General features: G+C 43.4%; 1 protein-coding gene across 9 annotated transcripts in view; it reads left to right on the top strand.

Annotated features, from left to right (window-relative positions):
- Positions 1-17,238, top strand: part of ESRRG (estrogen related receptor gamma) — a 1,204,337-nt gene extending 1,187,099 nt beyond the window's left edge. For all 9 annotated transcript variants that reach the window (XM_029593195.1, XM_029593193.1, XM_029593192.1 and 6 more), the window contains one exon: positions 10,850-17,238. In XM_029593195.1, coding sequence (XP_029449055.1) covers positions 10,850-11,094 — 245 coding nt within the window. In that variant the 3' untranslated portion in view covers positions 11,095-17,238. The remainder of the gene's footprint in view (positions 1-10,849) is intronic.
- Positions 17,239-23,442: the final 6,204 nt, after the last annotated feature.

The following is a 23,442-nucleotide window of genomic DNA, read 5'->3' on the forward strand; positions in this document are numbered from 1 at the left end:
AGTCACCAAGCACAAAATGTTTCCCAAAACCTCAAATACTTATTTCTCTTTAAGAATCCTCTGGAATTCAATTCCCTCCAATCTCAGAATTCTGTCCAATGCAAAGGATTTCAAAAAAGCTTTAAAATATTATCTGTTTAAACAAGCATTCCCAGAACTATGCAATAAAATCTAAACTCGCTTCATTTTATGTTCTATGTTTTATTTTATCCATGTATCCTATTTTAGTTGTCCTATTTATGTTTAAATTATTATGAATGTTTTATTGTAACCCGCCCCAAACCTTGATGGGTGCGGGATATAAATTCTTTTAAATAAATACATTTACAAATGTAAACTGGCGTGAAGGCTTGTACCAAACTTCGGTATAGAAAAACTCACAAATAAATAAATAAATAAAATAAAAATAAGAAGACAATTTTATAACTGCGCACATAGGGCTAAAGTAAGCGAGTAAAGAATTCTTGCCTACTTTAACCCAAATTTTGAAAGCAGGCTAGACACATAAATATGCTTTGAAAATTAGGACTGGCTTACTCACGTAATGTTGATTTTCAAAAGTATGTGCTACAGCGCAGGTGGAAATTTAGGCACATGTCACCCCTAAGTGGGAAAACCTGGATAATAGATCCAGAGGCACACAATATTTGCAAGGAGTTTAGCTAGATCTGAGTCGGGGGCTCTCTGGGAGAAAGTTTAATCTCAAGGCCTTTTTGCATTGTTCAATAATTACATTGCCCCTTGTGAAGCACTGATAATCTCCAACCATCTATAGCAGCAATAATCACGCTGGAAGCAAAGTGGTTTCCAACTTAAACTTTACGGGTATTTGATAAGATGGTAGAAAAGTTCTTTCTCCTAGGGCAAGCAGGATGGTAGTCCTCACACATGGGTGACATCATCAGATAGAGCCTGGCACGGAACACTTATGTCAAATTTCTAGAAACTTTGGCACACTGAGCATGCCCAGCATGTGTCTAGGTGGGGTTCCTCTTCAGTCTCCTTTTCTGCAGAGCTATCATCTCACGGTTGTGGAGCTCATGCTCTTTTTTCTGTGGAAAACTGTTCTACAGTCGGTTTTTTCAACTCTTCTATTCCTCCCGGACTTAGCTGGGTGGTGCGGTAAGTGTTTTCATACTGTGTGGTTGATCCTGTTAGCAGAGCCCTCGAGACCCCACCTGACATCAGCCTTTTTGCGTCTATGGTGTCAGGTTTTCACTGGTGCCCCCAGTGCCCTCAGATTTTGTCCATTACAGATTTAAACAAGGTGTGTGTCCTCTGTCTGGGGGCATCGCACGATGTCAGGGGGTGTCTGTTCTGCAATCAAATGACCCCCCAAGGGCCGGCGTGCCCACCTGGACAAGATGGAGAAGCTCTTTGGGTCAAAGAAATTTGAGGCCTCGACATTGGCATCGGGAGAATCAAAACTGAAGGGCCGGGGAGAGCCGATGGACACCAGGGCATCAGTCTCCACAGAGACCTTCGCTGGATTGTGGTTCTGGTGATCAGCCCCCTTCGGTCTCTTCGCAATCGAGGATGTCAGATTTGTCTCCATCGCCCTCGGTGCCTGGGGAAAGACCAGGCCAAGCACCATGGGAGGTCCAAGAAACATTGCTAATGTCACCGTCTTCGCAAGGTCCCAAGCTCGGGATGGTGCCGGCTTCAGCTGTGATGCCCCCAAAGTGACCCTGTGGAGAGGAGGCGTTGCCCTCCATCGAACGTGGGAGTCCAAGGAATTCCCCCCCCCAATTCCGGTGCTGGGTACCAATCTTCCTCGGGACTCTGAGGGAGATCTGATTATGCCACCACCTCCTCAGTCCATCCTGTCATCAGCAGTCTCCAAGGAGAAGTTGGAGCACAGGGTGCAGCTGGTGGTTGTTTGAGCCCTGCAGGGTATCGAGCTGCCAGCTCCACCGATGCTTCCACTGGTGCCGGAGCCCATGCCTTCCATTTTGTCACCACTTCTGGAGCACCTCAATGTCCTTCTAGGCATTCTCCCCTCGCAGCCGATGCAGGTGGCCCAGGTGCCATCAATGCCTCATTAGCCACCAATACCTCTTCCTTCCAGTGTGATCCCCATTGTGGGTTCCTTCAAGGAGGAAGGGTCTTTGAAGCCAAAGGCACCATCGAATCCTCTGGTTCCACAACCATCATTGCCTGGACCACTCCCAGGGCCTTCGGTGCCTCAGCCGTTGAGTGGGGGAAGAATTCCTCCACGGACACCCTTGGGTGATGTCAGTGATGATGATGCTCCTTATGACCTGTGGTGGGATGATTCTTCTGAGTCTTCCTCCGATGACTCCAGGGACCTCCCCTCGGACCCATGTCCGGAGGAGCATCACCAGTCCCCGCCTGAGGATTTAACCTTTACAGGTTTGTCTGGGCCATGGCAGAAACCATTCTATTCTAACTCTTGATGGAAGAGGAAGCCAGCACAAAATGCTGGAAGTTCTCCAGTTTGTGGACATCCCAAAGGAGGTGGTAGCTGTTCCCATTCATGATATATTCAAGGAGCTGCTCCTTAGAATTTCAGAACACTCCATTTCTGTGCCTCCAGTCAGTAGAAAGGCCAAGGCTGTGTATTTGGTTCAGCAGGCCTTGGGGCTCGAGAGATATCAGCTCCCACACAAATCAGTTAAGGTAGAGTCTGCCCTAAAGAAGGCAAAGCATTTCCGTACCCACGCCTCCACCCCACCTCCACCACCCCCCCCCCCCCCCCCCCCAGGCTGAGAGCATAGAGCTTTGGAAGCCCTGGGCAGGAAGGTGTTTCAGGTTGCCATGTTAGTTGCCCATATCGCCTCCTACCAGCTGTACATGACAGAGTATTCCTGGAACCTCTAGAAGCAGGTTCAGGAACTGTACGAATGCCTGGCCCAACAGCAGCAGGGCGCCTTTACAACAGTTGTTCAGCAAGGCCTGGAATGTGGCAAACAGAAGATGCATTCCACCTATCACCTATGACGTGTTTGAAATGGCAGCTAGGGTAGCGGCAGTGGGCATAGGCGTCTGTAGGATGGCCTGGCTCCGGACCTCTGATCTCTGGCCAGAGGTTCAGGAGAAGCTCATAGACCTACCGTGTACTGGGGAAAACCTATTTGATGATAAGATGAGGGATGCTGTGGCTCAGCTGAAGGACCACCATGAGACTCTCCTGCATCTGCCAGATCCTTGGACACCCCGTCCTTGGCCAGAAAGTGCTTGCGTCAGGGCCCAAGGAAGCCCTTCTACCGCCAGAGGAAATACTATCCACCCGCTTCTTGCAGATGATCCCAGTGGGTAAGCTCAAGGGCCCACCCCAGGCAAGTGCAGGTCCCCAGACCTCAGCTGGCGCTCCAGTCTAGCCCTGCCATGGGGTTTTGACTGGCTGTGAGAGAACGAAAGCCAACCGTTTGTCCCCTCGATGTGCGGCCCTCCGATCAGAGGCTGGCTGCAGTTCTTCTAGGACCATTGGCCCGATGTAACCTCAGACCAGTGGAGTCTATCAATTGTTTGTCGTGGGTACAGATTTAACCTTCTGGGTGTCCCTCCACACTCTCCTGCTTGCCTTTCCTGGGATAAGTCCTTGCATCAGGAAATACTTCTGGTGGAGCTTGCCACCCTCATGGCTGCCAGGGTCTTCAAGCCCATTCCACTGAATCAGCAGGGGCAGGGGTTCTACTACAAATATTTCCTGATTCCAAAGAGAACAGGGGGACTCTGTCCGATTCTAGACTTGAGAGTGTTATGGTTAAGCGGTGTTTGGGTGGATTCTTGCGTATTGTGGCAGATGACCACACCCACAGGGAGGGGCCCCGTGTGGAGCCACAGTACTGGGCTAGACTCAGGACGCACAAAGACAGAATTAGATTTTTTATTGTACAGCTTGATGTATACCACCAAAGGTGGCAGTAGTGAGGTAGTCTGGATGTAGCAGTCTCAGGACCCTCGGCAGAAGGGAGCCTTCTCACCCCGAAGGTATAGGGGAATTCCGGTGCATGTTTCCTAGCAAGGCAATGCTGTGGAGGAGACAGGCTGAGAGTTAGATTACTCACTAGATGGTAGCTGTAGGTATGCGATTCCACCAGGCTGAAGTAGATGGTACTGGCACCGAGGCAGGGAGAGCAGGCTCTCGAGGAGTGAGTACCTGATCCCTGAAAGGCACCTGAAATAAAACAGAGGGCCCCCGAGGAGCGGGTACCCAGGTTAGTCAATATCTCAAAGGGCAGAGAGAGAGCTTCCAGCGGCAGCACGGAAGCAGCAGAGTAGCTTAGACCAGACATATCCGAGTCTTTGCTAACTCAGTGAGCTAGCAATCAAGTATAGGCTATATACCGGGATGGCGTAATGTCACTTGAGGGAGACGCCCCTGAGGTTCGCGCCAAAGCTGGAATAAAGACGTGGGTGGCTCGCACGCGCTCGCACCCTAGTAGGTCCTTGGGAGGAGCATGGTGGGAGGCAGCACCATAGCCGTTCCGGGGATGCCGGAGAGGGCGGCTTGCAGACGCGGTGGTAGCCATTTTCCCAAGGTAAGTGGGAGGGGCCATGAACAAAGTGAGGCATACGGGGCGAAGCCGTCTAGGCCCGTCTGATGCAACAGCACCCCCCTTCAAAGAGCTCCCTGCAGGCTTCCTACCTGGTCTTGGTTTCTGAGGATGCATTCTGTAGAATTGTTGAAGTATCTCTTTATCCATGATATTAGCCAAAGGCTCCCAAGAGTTTTCTTCAGGTCCATAACCCTCCCAAGACAGAAGGTATTCTCATATTCTGCCTCTTTTTCTTACGTCAAGGATTGTGTCTACCTTGTATTCAATGTCTTCATCTGCATCTATTGGTGTAGGTTCAGGTGTCATGGTAGAGAACTCACTAAGGATCAATGGCTTCAATAGTGAGACGTGGAATACATTATGAATCTTCAATGCTGTTGGTAGCTTCAGACTATAAGTGAGATTGCCTAATCGTCGGAGAATAGGAAAGGGTCCAACGAAGCGTGGAGCAAAGCAAGCTTGAAGGTAGCTTAAGTCTTAACTGCTTTGTGGATAGCCAGACTTTGTCACCAGGCTGGAAATCTGGAGCCTTGCAGTGATGAGCATCGTATCCTTTCTTTGCTCGTTGTCCTGCTTTGAGAAGCATCTCTTTGGTCTGAGTCCATAGTTGTTGAATATCTTTGGCAGTAGATTGAGCTGACGGGGATGACACAAACAGTAGTAGTGGAAGTGGTGGTGATGGTAGTCGTCCATAAACCATTTCAAATGGTGTTGATCCAGTAGATGTTGCTGGATGAGAGTTGATGGCGAATTCAGCCCTGGGCAACAGTTCAGCCCAGTCATTCTGGCGAGTGCCAACTGGCACCTCGTCCCCTACTAATTTCCTGGCTGATAGCGCCCTCGCGGCTCCGATAAATGTCAAATATGTTCTCCAGGTGGAGGCAGCCAGGCTCTCGACATTCCTAACCCAGTCCATAGTTATAAGGCCGATTCAGCAAGCCTGGATCCTTTTGACTAAGCGTTTGCAGATGGCTAGAATTTGTGCATACTTGCTACCCGTTGTGGGTAATGTGGATTTCTCCCCCGGGTCCCAGTCGTCGGTGTTTAAGGAGTGGACTCTCAAGGGTATCTCTCACTTGGGGCAACTTATTACGAAGGACGGGCAGCTACTTTCTTTCTCGGAGATTTGTGATCAGTATGATCTAGGGGCAGCTCACACTTTTTCATATATACAAATTGCACATTATTTTCGCTCATTATCCCCGGCATTCATAATGGGGGGGATTGGGGGGGGGAACTATATCTGTTGAGTTATAATGTATACTCGGGGGGGGGGGGGTATCAGAATTCAACACCGCCTCTGGTTGTTCTGTATTTTGTTTGGAGAAATGCCAATAAAAACGCTTACCCATAAAAAATGTACTTTGGGCGCCCAGCCTTTGGGTGTGCTTTTCTGCATCGGATAGTATTAGGTAATGTCTTCATCTGCATGGAATTTACATGCGTTGGGTGCATTATCAGGTAAGTGTTTGTTAGAGCGCACGTTTTGGATGCGCTAATTTCCTCACTGCATCGGATGCTATGTTTACAAGCCTAAAACGCGTGCCCAGCTGCAAGTAAACTTGGGTGCACCTTATTGCATCGGCTTCTCAGTGAGTACTCTCGTGCCCAGTTGATGCTTGTTGCCAGCTCTTCCTCAGCCTGCAGCAGTCCCCTCTCTTTCCTATTCTCACCCCTTCTTAGCACTCTCATGCGCCAGGAGACTCACTGGTTCCACAGCCAGCTGCCCCTCTCAGAGCTTAGCCCAGCCATCTAAGAACATAAGAACATGCCATAATGGGTCAGACCAAGGGTCCATCAAGCCCAGCATCCTGTTTCCAACAGAGGCCAAAACCAGGCCACAAGAACCTGGCAATTACCCAAACACTAAGAAGAACCCATGCTACTGATGCAATTAATATTCTCCAACAAACCTCTTTCCCTTTTTATTCAATTCTCCAACTGCTATTTCAAGGGAAAACCTTGTCCGGTGGTTTTTTTGTACGGGAGCTTGATGTAAGGGTAACCGATTTGCAGCTACCCTTTTTGTTAGCCCCCGTCTATTAGTCTTTATTGATTATGAAAATTTCTACTTTTTTATATATTTTTTTCTTATATTTTTTCTTTTTTTTTTTTCCTTAATAAAATTTCTTCTCCCCGGCTACTTATGCGACCCAAAAATACTGTTTATTTTATACTTATCAAGGTCGTCGCCTTAAATAATTCTTATGGGTTCGGATTGGCCCGTCCGACATTGGCCATGTTTCGGCACTGCGTGCCTGCTTCAGGGACTGCGGGAGAGTTTACCACTGTGTCCAAGCCCGGGTTCACAGTGTCGGATTTACTTTTTCCGTGTCGTGTGTTGAGAGAGCGACGCCTTCCGTCGCTCTCTCAACACACGACACAGAAAGGCGTCGCTCTCTCAACACACGACACGGAAAAAGTAAATCCGACACTGTGAACCCGGGCTTGGACACAGTGGTAAACTCTTCCGCAGTCCCTGAAGCAGGCACGCAGTGCCGAAACATGGCCAATGTCGGACGGGCCAATCCGAACCCATAAGAATTATTTAAGGCGACGACCTTGATAAGTATAAAATAAAAAGTATTTTTGGGTCGGATAAGTAGCCGGGGAGAAGGAATTTTATTAAGGAAAAGAAAAAAGAAAAAATATAAGAAAAAAATATATAAAAAAGTAGAAATTTTCATAATCAATAAAGACTAATAGACGGGGGCTAACAAAAAGGGTAGCTGCAAATCGGTTACCCTTACATCAAGCTCCCGTACAAAAAACCACCGGACATAGCTGATGCAATTAATAGCAGTGGCTATTCCCTAAGTATAATTGATTAATAGCCATTAATGGACTTCTCCTCCAAGAACGTATCCAAACCTTTTTTGAACCCAGCTACACTAAGTGCACTAACTACCTCCTCTGGCAACAAATTCCAGAGCTTTATTGTGCGTTGTGTGAAAAAGAATTTTCTCCGATGCACAGGCACCTCCTCCTGGCTCACCCTTTCCCTTTCTATGACAGTAGCTTGCTTCCACTTCTCAGGGTCTCTCCCACTCCAGCATATTCTCATTGATTGTGTGCTATACAGAGTCTGCTACTTTTATGGTTCCCTAGGCCAATGTTTCCCAACATTCCCCAACATGTAAATATTTCTACTCTCGCCATAAGGTCTGGGGGTAACTAGCACAGAGCAGCAGTTACTATCATAAGAAACCTAAATAATTTTATCTGAGTTAATTTATTGATATACATTTATTTTTATTTGTTTTTGCTTTTCATTGTTGGATTCTAATTTATGCCTGCTTGTTTATTATAAACTATTTAAATTGTACCTCACCTATTTAGATTGGTAGGGCAGGTAATTACATCTTATTAATTAATGAATTACTTAGGTAATGAGCTGCTGTGATGCAATTTCATGCAAAGCAGCTCATTAACTCAGAATTCAGCAAATCTCAGCACACAAAGACATTTTCATGGGCTGTTTTTTTGGGGAAAAAATAAAAAGATATCTACACTTTAACATGTACGTTTCTACCCATGCAAATGAGCTGGGTGAAAAACTTGCATATGAATGCGGCCACTGACCCATGGGAATTCCACAGCTTGATACATTGGGCCCAGGGCTGGTTCACCCTTGCGAAAACTGAAATTGTCGCTTCTCTCGCTCTCTATCCATGCCTCCAGTCTCCCTCTTTCTGCCTGTGCCACACCTCATCTCCAACCTCACCTAGTGCTCAAAAACCACTTCTTCTGTCTCATCCTCTGCCTGTTGAGCTCCCATCTGCATCTTGTGTCTTTCCGTGGTGGCCCCTATCTAGTCCTGCTTTTCCTGTAGACTGCCAGGCTCCAGGAATGATGAACTGTTTCCTGCCTGAGCATCCCACTTTGTCCAGCAGCCTGCGCAGCTGCTGGCTGCAATCTTAAATGTGGCAGAAAAGAAGGGTGCTGCTGTGAGGGAGATCATGCTTGCACAGCAGTGCTCCTTTTGGCATGGCGCCTTGAGGGCACCCATTCAAAAAGCCAGCCCTTTTGGGTCTTTAGATTGACACAGTCTTTGGCTACACCATTCGGGGGGGTAATTTTCAGAGGAGCATAAAACCTGATTTTATGCGCATGCCTCTATGAAAACAGTTCTGGAGAGTATGTGTGTAAAAATATGTGTGGAACACGATTTTGCATCCACTTTTACATGCAGGGACAATAACTTTAAAACTGGAGCATGTGCACACATTTGGACGCATAGGTCAGTCCGTGCCCAGAGAAGCGGCCATTTTATAAACATACACATGCTTATGTGTGCATTTCTAAAATAGCCTAGCCTTTACACATGTGCCAAATTGTAAGTGAATGCATGCATGTGAGCCCAGATCCCAGTTGGCCCACATAAATTGGTTGATTTAAGAGGTGCGCACCAGTGCTATTCCCTGTTTTGCCATTTCTTCCCCAGATTGCCAGGAAAGAGAGAGGTCTTCCAACCCCCCTAGTTTAATAGCATTCACTCCCCCCAGTTAGCCCCAACCCTCACAACCCCGCAGATCTGCCTAGTTTTCTTTATCACTTGCACGTCATCCAGAACAGAAGTAAATTTATGTGGCAGGGGACCTTGGTGCGTGCCGAGTTGCATATTTATGTGCACAACGCAGGTTCACGCTCCGAAATGCCCAGACCATGCCTTTCGAGATGTGCATGCAGCAGGAGATGTGTACATACCTCGGCGGCTTTTAAAGTCTGCTAGGTGCACACGAGCCCAATTTGTTTGTTCACCCCGACTAAATCGCCGGGTTTTTAGAATTCACCTCGTATTAAATAAGCATTCCAGGGGGCAGAGTTTGGGAGGGATCGGAATTTATGCACATACTTTCGGTTTTCAAAAGTATACATGTAAATCCATATGTACAAAGTTACACTTGCTCTCAAGCAGGTATAACTTTGTGAGTGTATGCCACAGAGGGTTTGGTGCACATGTGTGAATTTTCAGAGTGAATTTCACCCACATAAATCCACTTTGAAAATTCTGGTTAAAGTATGTGGGTAAAATGTACCCGCAGAGTGTAGCCTATGTGGGCTATTTGAAAATTACCCTCCCCATATATAACTGTGATTTGAAATTGAAAAATAGCTCATACTATATATATATATATATATATATATATATATATATATATATATATGTGCACAGACATGGAAAATGAAGGGAAGCGACTAATTTTTTTTCCAGTTAGGTATTACTTTTCTGACAATAAAACAAGTAAAGGTACACTATTATCAGCACATGTTTTCTCTGAAAATCTCATTCAATAGCCAGTGCCACAATATCAGATTTTTTGTTGTTATGGTAAAGAAATACAATGATTTTCTTTGTGGTGATGGATTGATTTGAGAGGCAGACAATGCTGTTTCATGGAGAAATTATGCAGGTGCCCAATGAACCTACATATCTCAAGTTCATATGAAAATATTGTTTATGTCTAGAGTTCTATCAGTTTGCGCATCACTGTGGAAGGTAATTATATAACCGCTGCCCTGAAGAGTTGAGAATTGAAATACTCATTATCACCATCATTGCTTTAATTAGGGGCAACAGTCATGGGATCCAACACTTACAAGATGGGCTCTTGCTTTACTTGCAGATGGAAAGGATTTACATATCACAGCTGCACAAGCTAAGTCAATTTAAGCTAGAATTAACCAATCACAGTTGAGCAGATGGAGGCACAGAGGAATAGAGTGACTTCACTAGACCACACAGAGGCTCATTGACAGACTCATGACCAGAATATGTCCAGTTCCATCTGAAGCCCATGAGTCTAATCTAGGGCTTCAGCCAGTTGACCAGACCCCATCCTCATTCAACACAAATCCATGGGGAGGACAATTTTCAAATCAATTTCCATGCGTAAAGTGACTGTGCTCAATTCAGCTAAAAGTATGCACAGTGTTCCAAAACACGTGTATGGCTGGCCGCATTTAAGGGAGTTGTTCATGGGGTATCATGGACAGGACTGGAAAATAGTGCACATTGATTGCATTTTCAACTCTGTGTGCGATATTTACCTTGGGGGAAAAAAAAAAACTACCCACACAAAAGGCAAATGCAAAAGCCCATGCGATCAGAATGAATGTACATGCATGCTTTCCTTTGAGAACTTGTGCAAAATTTGCGAGTCGAAAGTATCTCCATCTTTGTCCCAGTGTCAACCATCTGAAAATTGCTACCAAAAGACTTGGGAACTCAAAATACAGTTATTTTATTATTTGCCCTTTGACTACAGACTAGCCCCTTTGTCTAACACGCCAGGCTGAAAAATACATTTTTCTTTCTTTTACAGACTCAATGCACATAGAAGATTTGGAAGCTGTTCAAAAACTTCAAGATGTCTTGCATGAGGCTCTCCAAGACTATGAGGCTGGGCAGCACATTGAAGATCCTCGTCGGGCTGGTAAAATCCTGATGACTCTCCCTCTGCTGAGGCAAACCTCCACCAAGGCCGTGCAGCATTTCTACAACATCAAACTGGAAGGCAAAGTTCCCATGCACAAACTTTTTTTGGAAATGCTTGAGGCCAAGGTCTGACTAAAGCATCTTGAGGCCCTCCTAACATGCACAGAACAGAGGGAAAAGAAACATAGGGATATCGGCAAATAAACTTAGCATTTAATTTAAATAATTAAAAAAATATATTGACTGCACTGATAATTAGCAGCAAGACTGTGAAGCAGCTTTCAACTCTTCCTTCTGTGTCTTTCTGATGCAGGATTTTTTTTTCTTTTCCTTCTCGCGTTCTTTTTTCTTTCTGCCCCCGCAACTGAACTTTTTAAAAGAGGTCTCTAATGGAAAAGAGATGGAAGCCAGCCCTGCCAAAGGATGCTAATCCATAGTATGGATGCCAGTGAATTTATTATGAACCATGATGTCTCCAGTGACAAAGGAATCAAAGAGGAAAGCATCATAGCTAGCCGTACTGTACAAAATGATGAATTTACTGAATGCAGTATTAGATTTCATAGGGGCAGCCTCTGACTAAGCAAAGTTACCTCGGCTGCTCCTTCCCATTGCATTTTCCATCTAGCTCAGTTACAGCCATTTGATTCCCTAATTGCTTTTTCGAGTCTTCCAGCTATTTCTTAGATTAGCTACTATGTAACTTTTTTCAGGGACTAGATTAAGCTTTATTCATTCATGCAATACTAAAGACAAACACTGCATTTTTTTTCGCGCTGGCTCAGACACTGATGAACAATGCCGAAGGACAAATGGATCTTTTAGGAAGGTTTTTAAAAGAAAAATACGAAAAATGAGATTTGTTTTATTTTTGTTTCTTCTTAGTAACCAAGATTTTTTTGTACCAGCCATTTATTAAAGTGGGAACTTATCTTAACCAAGCAATAGTTTAAGGGAAGGTGCATATTATCACGGATGCAATTTATGTTGTGTGCCAGTCCGGTCCAGAACATCCAGTTTCTTACCATAAACTTCTATATACTTAAATGTTCACAGCCAGTTTATACCTATGATATACACAGGTAGCCTAAGATAGAAATTACCCCTACTGGCTCTAAATTTGTATGAAGCGTTAGGAGAGGAGAACTGACAATTGCCAGTTGATTTCCAACTGCTTTGGTTGTTAATCAAGATACTTGTCTGTGGCTTGCGAAGGCAATAAAGCAAATGCCAAAATATTTGCAACCTTAAAGAATCAGAGTAGATTTCTGATTAAAATCAAGAGTTTAACACACGAGTTGATTCAGATTTTGTTTTTACTGCCGTTTTGTACAAATAACTCAACTGGTCTGTATGCTTTTCAACCAGTAACGTCCCAGCATGAAAGCTGTTCAAGGCAAACGTTAAGAGGTGTAATCAAATGCATTAACCAATTAGATACCCCAGAAAGGTACAGTTGCTTAAATAACCAATAAAACACTAACCTCCATCAAATGCTATACCAGTATACCAGTGTTAGTAGCTGCTCCCTGTATTATGTGAACATCCTTACTCTATGTACACAAATGTAATTAAAATTGTAATCCTAACAAATGAAGGAAAATGTAGTTCCGCTTTTCAGTGTTTCATGTTTGCCGTGCTTTCTCTGACTTCTTATGTTGCATTCAAAGACTTGATGTCTTGTTCTTCTTGTGGTGTTGGGATTCATGTGGTGTGCGCTTTTAGACACAGGGTAGAATTAGAGACAATATTGGATGTACAATTCCTCAGGAGATTACACTGCTATATTCTATTCCTTCCTGGTAATAACGGTTCTTCCTAGAATAATTAAGCAATGGAAAATGCCAGACTAACGTACTCATGAAAACAGCTACATCCTGCAAAGTCAGAATATTTTCGAAAGACAAAGGGGATAATTTCTGCAACAGTTTATTATAGCATACCAATGTATAACTTAGGAGAAGAAGAAGAAAAAAACCTTTGAATATTTCAAGATTATAGATAAGTCTAATTTTTAAATGCTGTAAATATGGCTTCTATTCAGAACATCTCAAATGTTGTTGTTAACTTGCTCTGTGTTGTTGCAAAAAAACAAAAACTTTTTTGTTTGTTTTGTTTTTTTTTTGCTGGGGAGAGGTTTCCAAAACTATTGCTATTTTGTGTGCTTTAAACAAAATACAGTGGGTGGGTGGCACATCAACTTGTGCTATAAATACTGTGTATCTATCATTAGCTATATGGGACTATATAGTAGATTGTGGTTTCTCAGTAGAGAAGTGACTGTAGTGTGACTCTAGGTAAATCATCCTTAGCAATTCATTCAGGTGGTCAATAACTTGAAATTTGTAGCTGTGATAGGTCAGAACTTGGCACTTCCCTTTTGAAATGACTAAATTTACAACTCCTGGGTAAAAGGTGCTGATTGTATAAGATTATTTATTTATGTAAGTGTGTGTGTGTAAAAATATTTTTCAGAAGATCTGTACAGAGTTTAAGTTACTAATGTTCAATTACCATATCTATCTATCTATCTATATACATATGTATGTGTATAGATACATGTGTGTTATGTATATCTATCTATCTATCTATATATATAGATATAGATATACACACACACACACATGCATGCTGTGCTTAACTTTTAGATTCCCAATAACCAGCTCAAAAACAGATGGAGATATTTTAATGGAGCAGTTCAAATATTCTTTTTTTCCATTTTAGTAATTTTTTATACAGTTACGGAAGTCCAATAGCTCAGAACTGAAATGTAGCTGAAACAGCCGCAGAGGCTTACCATTCACCGTAGACCCTGTTTGTCAAGAGCTCTTTCAAGTTGCAACAAAGACCGCTTACTTAAGACAAGACTTTAGAAAACCGAAAGCTGTATATTTTTTTAATCGTAATAATTTAATTTCTATTTTTGCTTCATTTTTTAAAATTGTAACTTTTTTCTTATTTAAAGCAATATGATTGTGTGACTTATCATGGTTACACCTGTGTTTTCAATCAGAGCCGAATGCTGTATTCCACTGTTTTGCATTTTGAATGATGACAAAAAAAAAGCTATAAAAATTTTAAACTGCTATTTTTCTTATAGAAGAGAAAATGGGTGTTGGTGACTATATGTTAATTATTTAAACCTCTCTGTTTACCTGCCTAAACATTTTCTGTGTCTTATGTGCAAAAGCTTGATAAGATGTCTCTGTGCTTGTAACAGCTGCTTTATGGAAAGGAGACCACTGTAATAACCTCTGTGTGCCTATTCTCTGACTTACCAGTAAGATTGAACCTACTTAATTCAATCAATGAATTCTGGAGTACCCAAAGTCTGACAGAAAGATAGAATGTGAGAGCAGATAGGGACCGTCAGACCCATCTAGTTTGCTCAGTTTACTTCCTGCTGCAGTGCCATAATCCCCAATTCATCTATGATTTTTCCCTTCATCACTAGGGATCCTCTGCACCTATACCCTGCCTAGTTTGAACTCTGTTACTGTTTTTATCTCCATCTTCTTCTCTGAAATGTCATTCCATTCATCCACCACCCTTGCCATTAAGAAAACATTAACTTGACATTTGTCTATTCATCTATTCTTTCCAAAGGCTTCCTTAGAATTTTATGCTGCACTTAGGGGCCGAGGCAGTCCAGTGCGCTCAGCCGAGCGCACTGTATAACCTGCAGTTGGACGCGGGGTGTATAGGTGCTAACTAATCCCCTTATGCAATCGGCAATTGGTCCCTTCACTGTCACATGTCAGTGAAAGGACCAATCTCCTTTCAGGACAGCCTCCCCAGTGCGAGCCCTAATTTAAATATTGCATCGCGCCCCCAGGAGAGGTGCCTGGGGGGCGCGTTAGGAAAGCGGGCGCTGAGCACTCAGCCCCCGCTTTCAGCACAACATTTTTGCTTCGGCCCCTTAGAATGCTAAGCATTTTTAACTGCATGACGCCTACATCACTGTGCTAGAGTATGGTCCTGGTGCAGCGGAATCTGGCATCAATACTGGGTTACACTGGATTGGGTGAATTAGCGCCAGTTGAATGCATCATCTGGTGGTAAAATAATGAATCTCGGTGCTATTCAAGCCAGGCTGAAAAAGTAGGAGAGCCCAGTGCTGGAACTGCTCGTGCAATGTCACCTATGTTAATGACATCACATTTGTGCTTTTATGGCTGCTCTGATGAAACATCTCATTCTCAGAGTTTTAAAGGCTTGTGTTCCTAAACACAGTTTTCAGAAACAGTTATGAAAGAAAAAAGCTTAAGCTTTTGCAAAATGCTTGTTGATATTTGCCCCTGGTTTGCAGTGGTGCTAAATTTTCCGTGATATTTTTCCTTTCCCACAGGGCCATCTGTTTGCACATCAGTCTGCCCGTCCCTCCTTAATGCGTCACATGCTTGCTGTGCTGCCTCCTGCACAGAGTAAAGAAAGCATAGTGCAAGCACTCACTTCTGAAGCTGTTTAGGCCCCGAATCAGGGCAGGACTTCATTTACCCCATTCCTGAAACAGCCCATTCTTTTAGTACGGGCACAAAGGAGAGCAGCTTGCATCAGCTCTAACTCCTCATCCCATCAATTCCCCACGGTTTTCATACTTTCTATGACAGTTCACAACCCAGCTTCTGTTCTCCCTGTTTATTAGTCATTACCTTGTGATGCTACCAGCAGGAGAAGTAGAATGGTACCCAAAATGTATTATTTTGTTCATTTAGAGGATAATTTTCCGCAGTCTGCATAAAGCTAAAGTCCATGGGATACAAAGTATCCTGCAGACTCAAGCCCAAATTTTTAAAGTGAATTTATGTGCATAGAACCACTTCAAAAATTCCCAAGTTGTGCCCGCACGCAGGTGTTCGTTTCTGCATGCACATTTGTGCACATGGTTTCAAAAACTGAAAGAGAGTGCAGATGTTTTCCCTGTTTCGACTCTGCCTCCTGGAGCGCCTGCTGTGCGTGCAGGAATAAGTGCATGTGTAATCAAGTTACACGTGTGATTTTCTAAAATCCAATTTACAGATACAAACTATGGGATATGCACAGAAATCCTTTTGAAAATGAGCCCCCTTAAGATAGTAAATAACACCAGGTGAAGATCTGTTGCCCCATCCAGTCTGCCCAACTTATTTGGCCAATCAGCAAATAGATGAGTTTAACCTTTGGCTGGATAGTGAATGCGATTACCCAAATGATTTATCTTAAGAGGTAATAATAAAAAAGAAAACACTAGGAATTTCTTTAACTGCATGATTTCCTGTTACTTACCTTTTCTGAGATCGTTAATCTTGATTTGTTTATTTGGAAACTCAAAAAAAATTGAATTTGGAAAAAAGAAAACACTAGGAAATAGGATTATAGTTCCTATTGAAATATAAAAAAACTTGTCAGATTAGTCAATTTTTTTTAATATATTTTTTTCTTACATTTTGTTCTGATTTTATGGTAACAATCTTCAACTTTTGTTTTCATAAGTTACTATTTAGTTATACATCTACTGTTAATGTGCATGACTCAACAGCCAAATCAAATCCAAAATACTTGTTTTGGTTCTGACCTGGGAAGATCACAAACCAAGCTTCTCCACATTTTTAAGAGGCAGAAGGTGGCCTTTAACAAATAAATGTGAAATATTTTTCTTCTCTAAAAAAAATTCTCCTTTTACCTTTTTTTATCTGTTTGAATTTGGGTGAATGGTGTCTCATGGCAGTCCTGAGGAGAGTCTGAGGACCTGGAGTAAAGCAGATGGCTCAGTCTAGTCAAGGAGTTTCAAAATAACTTTTATTTAAAGTCCAAGGGGACGGAGGGGTGCGGAGATTGTATAGGAGGAGGCAGAGGGAAGCATTAACAGATATCACCCGGCAGTGATAGAGCAGGAACAGGCGAGGAGTCCAGTGGTTGATCTTCTGCAGAGCAAGTGCTATCAGAACAGGAGCACACTGAAGGACAGAAATTGGAAAAAATAATGCTTATAATAATCCAGGAGTTGCATAATAGCCGGTAGTAAATGAAAAAAAAAACAAACCACAAAACGTCTATAGTTGTAGATGTGCTTCACATCTGTAAAGCAATCAACTGTATATTTTTGTGACGTGTATCATACTGTGTGCTCAGACAAATGTCCATTTGTGTAAATGTATTTATTTTATATTGTATATATTGTTAAATGCAAAAAGGAGACATGATTGTGTAACTCCACTTGGTTCTGATGTGTAACTCCAATTATTATGCCTTTCAGGATGATGGTAGAGCAATATTAAACAAGCTTCCACTTTTCGATTGCTTTTCTTTGTGTGTGTGGTATGTGTGTGTGTGTGTGTGTGTGTGTGTGTCATGTTTTGTTTTTTTTATTGGATAAGAGGGTAACAGATCAATAAACAACTGCGCATTCTTCCGTTCATGCACACTTCCATAGCTTCACGGCCTTGCCCCATGCTATAAATGAATATAGAAGTGTAAATAAATACTCTCTAAAGCCTTGTCAAAGTGAATTCCAGTCTGCTGCTAGACATTTTGTATGCCCTTATATATGCAAAATGTCTTGGAGCACAATAGAATTCATTCTGACAAGGCTGCCTTTTTCATCTTCCAAGCACCTCCGCGTCCACCTGAATTACTCAAAATCACTTCCTCCGTGCCAGTGTCTTTTAACGCATTCCTTTAGCATGGTGCTAGCAGAGCATTAATGGCCCATCCAGAATTAAAAGCTCCATTCCTTGCCACCTGGTGATCTCGACATGGCTTCTTTATGGATGAGATTAAATGTAAAGTGGCATTTTCAAGGGTGCACATTAGAGCATAGCAAGAGGCTAGGGAGAAGCTGCAAGCTTGGAATACCTGGGACCTTCTAGTTGTGGCCATCGTGAAATCGGTGTGGATTAGCAGGGCGAGAAGGGGGACAACGTTCTCTCTTCCAGCAAATCTCCCTCCCCCCACAGTCTCTCTCTCTCACACACATACACACTCTTTCCCTTCCTGTCCTCCCTGGATAACTACTCGGTACTCTCCCCAAACTCCTGCTCCCTGACTGCAGCATTCTCCTATTCCCCGGGCCTGATCCCAGCACTCTCTCTCTCTCTTCCATTTCCCACCTCCAAAACCTCTGTCCCAATGCTGCCACCAATTCTTCCATCTCCTAGGGGAGCTGATGCCTGTGTCATTCTCTGGCCCGAATCACCAACTCAGTTTCAGGTACCTCTAGCCAGCCCTTTGGGGGGGGGGGGGGGGGAGTTGGAGCATTGATGACGCCCAAATATTTCCTGAGTGTCCTTGGAGATGCAACAATTTAAGTAAAATGCTGCGGTCACCCAGAGAGTTCCCAGGCATTATTCTTGAACTATATTGTAGCGGAATGCCAGGTACGTTTTAATGATGGTATTTGAGAGCCTGAAACTGGGCAGAAACCCTAGCCCTGCTTGCTAAAAGGCTAAATACTGTTTGACCCCGGAGACCTTATGAGGGCATTGGCCCTAAAGAAACTAGGACTGTATAATTCACCTCAAACCCCGCCTAAGCAAGGGCTGAGAATCTATAGACAGTGAGGCGTAAAATGGGCTAGCAAGAGTGATGTATCTGCCTCCCCTATAGCAGGCGGAGCGTTCCAAAGACCCCTGCTGCCTGTAAACAAAGTTTAGTTTTGAAACTCCTAGACTAGAGTTAGCCGTCTCCCTTAGTCCAGTCACCAGCCTCTAGCTAGCCTGCTACAAAGCACCATTCACCCAAATCCAAGAGTTCGGAAAATTTCCAGCAGAGAGAGAGAGATTCGTCCATTCAGGCAAATAAGAAAATCCAGCTCCTCTGTTAAAATATGAATGAGAGAGGCATTGTTCATGTTGGGTAAAACATATATTATCCCCTTTATGTGGGTTTTCAGGCTGGACCTTCTCAAAATTACATAGCACATTCATTTGATTTCAATATGCATGATGTTTTTACCCTTTTTCAGATACGCAGTCTCTCTGCTGACATCACCAACATCTGTAATTCAGCAAAGGAATTGCTTTGAGCATGCTTTAGCCATGATAATAGTTCAAACTGAGGACAAAACACTTTAGTTGCTAGGCCGCAAACCATCTACATGGCCCAACTCCGTAAGAATGAATAGGGAAAAGTGTATTTGTCATAATTATTACATAATGAACTTTTATGTAAAATATAATAAATATATTTAAGATGGTTTAAAAATTTGTGAATATATCTTTTAAAACATACAGGCCATTTCTGGTTGTCTTCTGACATATAGGAGAGCTCTGAAGTGTGTCTTAATGATGCAGCGATCATTCGTTTTTTAGTGCTCAACGTTGAAGCTGCCTCAGTTGATTATTTTGTTAGCATTTCACCATAATTGAATCTTGAGAATCCAAACAGGGGTAAATGAAGCAGTTTGAAATGGGCCGCTAATGGCCTCCCAGCCTTTTACTGTCTGAAAAGATTGCCTGTAGGTCTTATTGCATGGGGTCAGCTTGTACTTCCAGTGGACCCTTCTGGGGCCATCACCAAAGTGCTAATGTGTGCTTTTCTAGCTTTTTAGCCAATCTCGAAAGGATTCATTCTGTTTGCCCCAATGTGTTTCTCGCTTTCAGTGGTGACCATTCTCTAGAGAAGCAGGTTCATGACATACAGGCTACTAAGCTACGTAGTGCTTGGGGACTAGCATTTTATTTTTCAGCCACCAAGCCAAGCTAGTTCACAGTGTCTTTTTTTGTGCAGGGCTGTGCTCCAATTAAGGATGTGACACTCATCCTAAAGTCATATTCTATACATGTCGCTATGTATTTTATCATTAACTGAATGCAAGTGCTTGCAGATGGACTATGAGGAGGGACATGTTTAGATTTGGGGGGCAGGGAGGGAGGGAAGAATATCTGTGATAATATCTGATTATGTGAGAATCACCCAGGTTGGACGCTAGTAACAAAATTAAATAATCTGTTAGTAAGCAAGTTTGAGAATCATGCTCCTCATCATCAGGAACATCTTGTGAAGTCAATCTGTTAGTGTCCCCTCAAGGTAATCCGCTGGCTCCATTTCTTTCAGGACTGGCTAGACAAAAAGGATAAATAGTGACTTCCTACAGGAGGCCAAACTTGTACATAAAACTGCTAGAAGATCCGCCTTAGTATAGAGGGCAGTGGTAGGGGCAAGGAAGAGTGATGACCAGAACTGGAACAGTGTAGACAGGAGCAAATTGTGTGCACTGCGGGAGCCAAATTGTCTTTATTTGCTGACTTCCACTGTATTACTCTCAAGTCCTTGATTTACTTAATGGCATGCACAAACTTGATCCCTAAAAGAAGCAGAAGTATTTGTCCATGCATTCAGCATGAGAAGAATCAGGACTGGATCCTCCTAGGCTGGAAACAGATGAAACCCCACTGTTCTGCCTGTTGTGTACAAAATGGATATACCCAGGGTATGAGGAACAGAAATTTCAAACTGGCCTATTGATCAACTAATTGTGTAATTAGCGCCCATCCAGGGAGAGTTTCACATGGCTGGACACTAAGCCACCTCCTGAAAGGATATAATAAAACTCTTCACCCGGAAGCTAAAAGAAAAGTAAGGTCAATATACAATCCTTTTATAGAGTGTAAGATAATACACTTGAAACAAACCTTTTTCTCAGTGGAAATGAAGTATTAAAACGAGAGGTCATGGCATGAGGAACCCAGGATAGACTGAGGAGTACCATTAGAAAAAAAAAAACCTCTTCATGGAACAGCTTCATACAGGAAGTGACAGAATTCAAGAAAGCCTGGGATAAGCCCAGAGGATCCTTAGATGCAAAGAAACGAGGGGAAAATCAGAGATCAGCTAGGGTCTCTGGCACTAGACCAAAAGGAGTAAATGGTGCAGACCAGGTGGGCTGTATGGCCCTTTATCTGCTGTCGTATTTCTTTAGGGATATGCCTTCAATTGAAACAAAATGTTTTGAAAAGGAACCTAAAGAAAAATGATCACTATTTTTGTTTTTCATTTTATTTCATAAAAAAAAATTGGATGTGCTGCAAGCAGCCATCTGCAGCAAGAACTTTGCTGCTGCTGGGGAAAAAAAAAAAAGCCAACCCTCCAAGCTTCCCCAGACATCCAGTGCCACATCTTACCTCATTTTGAATCTTCTGTGGGCAGAAATGATCTCTAGTCACTCCTGCTTTGCCTGTCCTAGTTATCAAAATTTTCATCCGGTTTACCTGAGGCTGTTATCATTATATTGTATGGCAGAATCTGCTATTGACGGGTGGCTATTTTGAAAACCAGGACAGGCAGGGCAGTAGTGACTGGGGATCACTCCTGCCCATGGAAAATCTGTAAATAGGGTAAGATATGGTGTGGGCGGTCCAAGGCAGAGCTTAAAGGACCGACTTTTATTTGTTTAATTTTACTCCGGTCCACCTTTTTTTTTTTTTTTTCATTTTGCTTTTTTTGTTTCTTTTCATTTAGTTTTTTGTTATTTATTTATTTTGAAGAAACAAAACAGAACAAAGTAACAAATGAAAGGAAAAAAATCTAAGAAAAATGGAAAAACAAAATGGAATGAAAAAATGTTTGGTGCATGCCCCTATATTCTCTGTTTCTGTGTAACCTTGCCTAGAATTATAAGCATCTGCTTTGCTGCAAAGTCTGTGGCTACTTTTTTTACCCATGGACTTTGCCCCACTTTTCAAAGTGAAAGCACGTACATACTTTCACTTAGTAAATTATCTTGGAAATCTACCCCCAGACATTTCCACCTGCTAATTTGTGCAGGAAGTTTAACTGAGAAAAAAATACTTGCATAGTTTTGAAACGGAAAATTATGCATGAATGTGCAAACCCCTCCCTAACCATATCCTCAGGAATTCCTCTTCTTAGTGTAGGTTAAGTTGCAATTTTAAAAAATACTTTTCCTGCAGGTAAAGCAGTGCTATATCCCCCAAAAAGGCTTTGAAAATTATTCTCTAGATTCTTTCAAATAACTAGTTATCTGTTTCTTTGTTCTATGATGTCTATATTTGGTCTTATTCCAAGGTTTGCATCCATTTGTATTCTTAACGATTCTTATATTTTTATACTTTTTTTGATTGGAAGGTGTGCACTTTTTATTATTTTCATGCTTTTTGGGATAGATTTTATAATTTTGCGTGAGCGTGTACTTTTGTTCGCTCACCAGGCGCGAACAAAAGTACGCTGGATTTTATAAGGTACGCGCGTAGCCGCGCGTACCTTATAAAATCCGGGATCGGCGCACGCAAGGGGGTGCACATTTGTGCAACCTGCACGGGCCGAGCCCAGCGCGCGCTGCCTGTTCCCTCCGAGGCCGCTCTGATTTGGGAGCGGCCTCGGAGGGAACTTTCCTTCGCCCTCCCCCCACCTTCCCTTCCCTTCCCCTACCTAACCCACCCCCCGGCCGTATCTAACCCCCCTTACCTTTGTTGCACGATTTACGCCTGCTAAAAGTAGATGTAAATCTGCGCGCGCCAGCGGGCTGCTGGTGCGCCATCACCCAATATGGGGGCTGTTCCGGAGTCCTCGACCACACCCCCAGGCTGGCGCCACACCCCGGGCCCGCCCTCGCAATGCCGTGTCACGCCCCCGAAACGCCGTATCATTTAGGACATACCCCCAACACGCCCCTTTTACAAAGCCCCGGGACTTACGCGCGTCCCGGGGCTCTGCGCGCGCCGGTGGCCTATGCAAAATGGGCCGGATTTTAAATGCCCTGCGCACGCCGGCGCGCCTATTTTGCATAGGCCGCCGGCGCGCGCAGAGCCCCGGGACGCGCGTAAGTCCCGGGGCTTTGTAAAAGGGGCGTGTCGGGGCTTGTCCTAAATGACGCGGCATTTCGGGGGCGTTACGCAGCGTTGCGGGAGCGGGCCCGGGGGCGTGGCGCCGGCCCGGGGGCGTGGTCGAGGCCTCCGGACCAGCCCTCGGGTCGGGTGATGGCGCGCCTAACCCTAGTTCTGGAGGTCTGCAAACTAACCATAACCCTAGTTCTGGAGGTCTGCAAACTAGAGGTGTACATAGAAAAATTTCATTCCGTTTTATTTTTTATTTCATTTTGTAATAATTTTGTTTCATTTTGTTTTGTCATTTTAACACATACTAAATTGTTTTAGCACATTCTAAAATGACAAAATGAAACAAAATTTCATTGTGTTTTGTGTTTCAGGTTGGAAACAACACAAAACAATGAAATAGCACATCCCTATCACAAACAAGCTTGGTTTTTAGCATATCCTCAATAAATATTCATAAGGCATGTATGCACGCATTTGGACTAAGAATCACGTTAAATCTGCATAACTTGGTTGCCAAGAAAAAACAGCCTTGTAGCAGCAATCAAGGCCTGAGGGGTTGTCCACCTCTGCTGAAATGACTTCGGAATCAGAAGAGTGTCAACATAGGTACTGTATATTCTCAGAGGACAAGCAGGATGGAGCCCCGGTCCGGAACTTTAATGTTAAAGATTCGAGAAATTTCAAACATGCCCTACTAAGCATATAC

Source organism: Rhinatrema bivittatum, chromosome 3 (assembly GCF_901001135.1).
Source record: "Rhinatrema bivittatum chromosome 3, aRhiBiv1.1, whole genome shotgun sequence".
Classification (NCBI taxonomy): Eukaryota; Metazoa; Chordata; class Amphibia; order Gymnophiona; family Rhinatrematidae; genus Rhinatrema; species Rhinatrema bivittatum.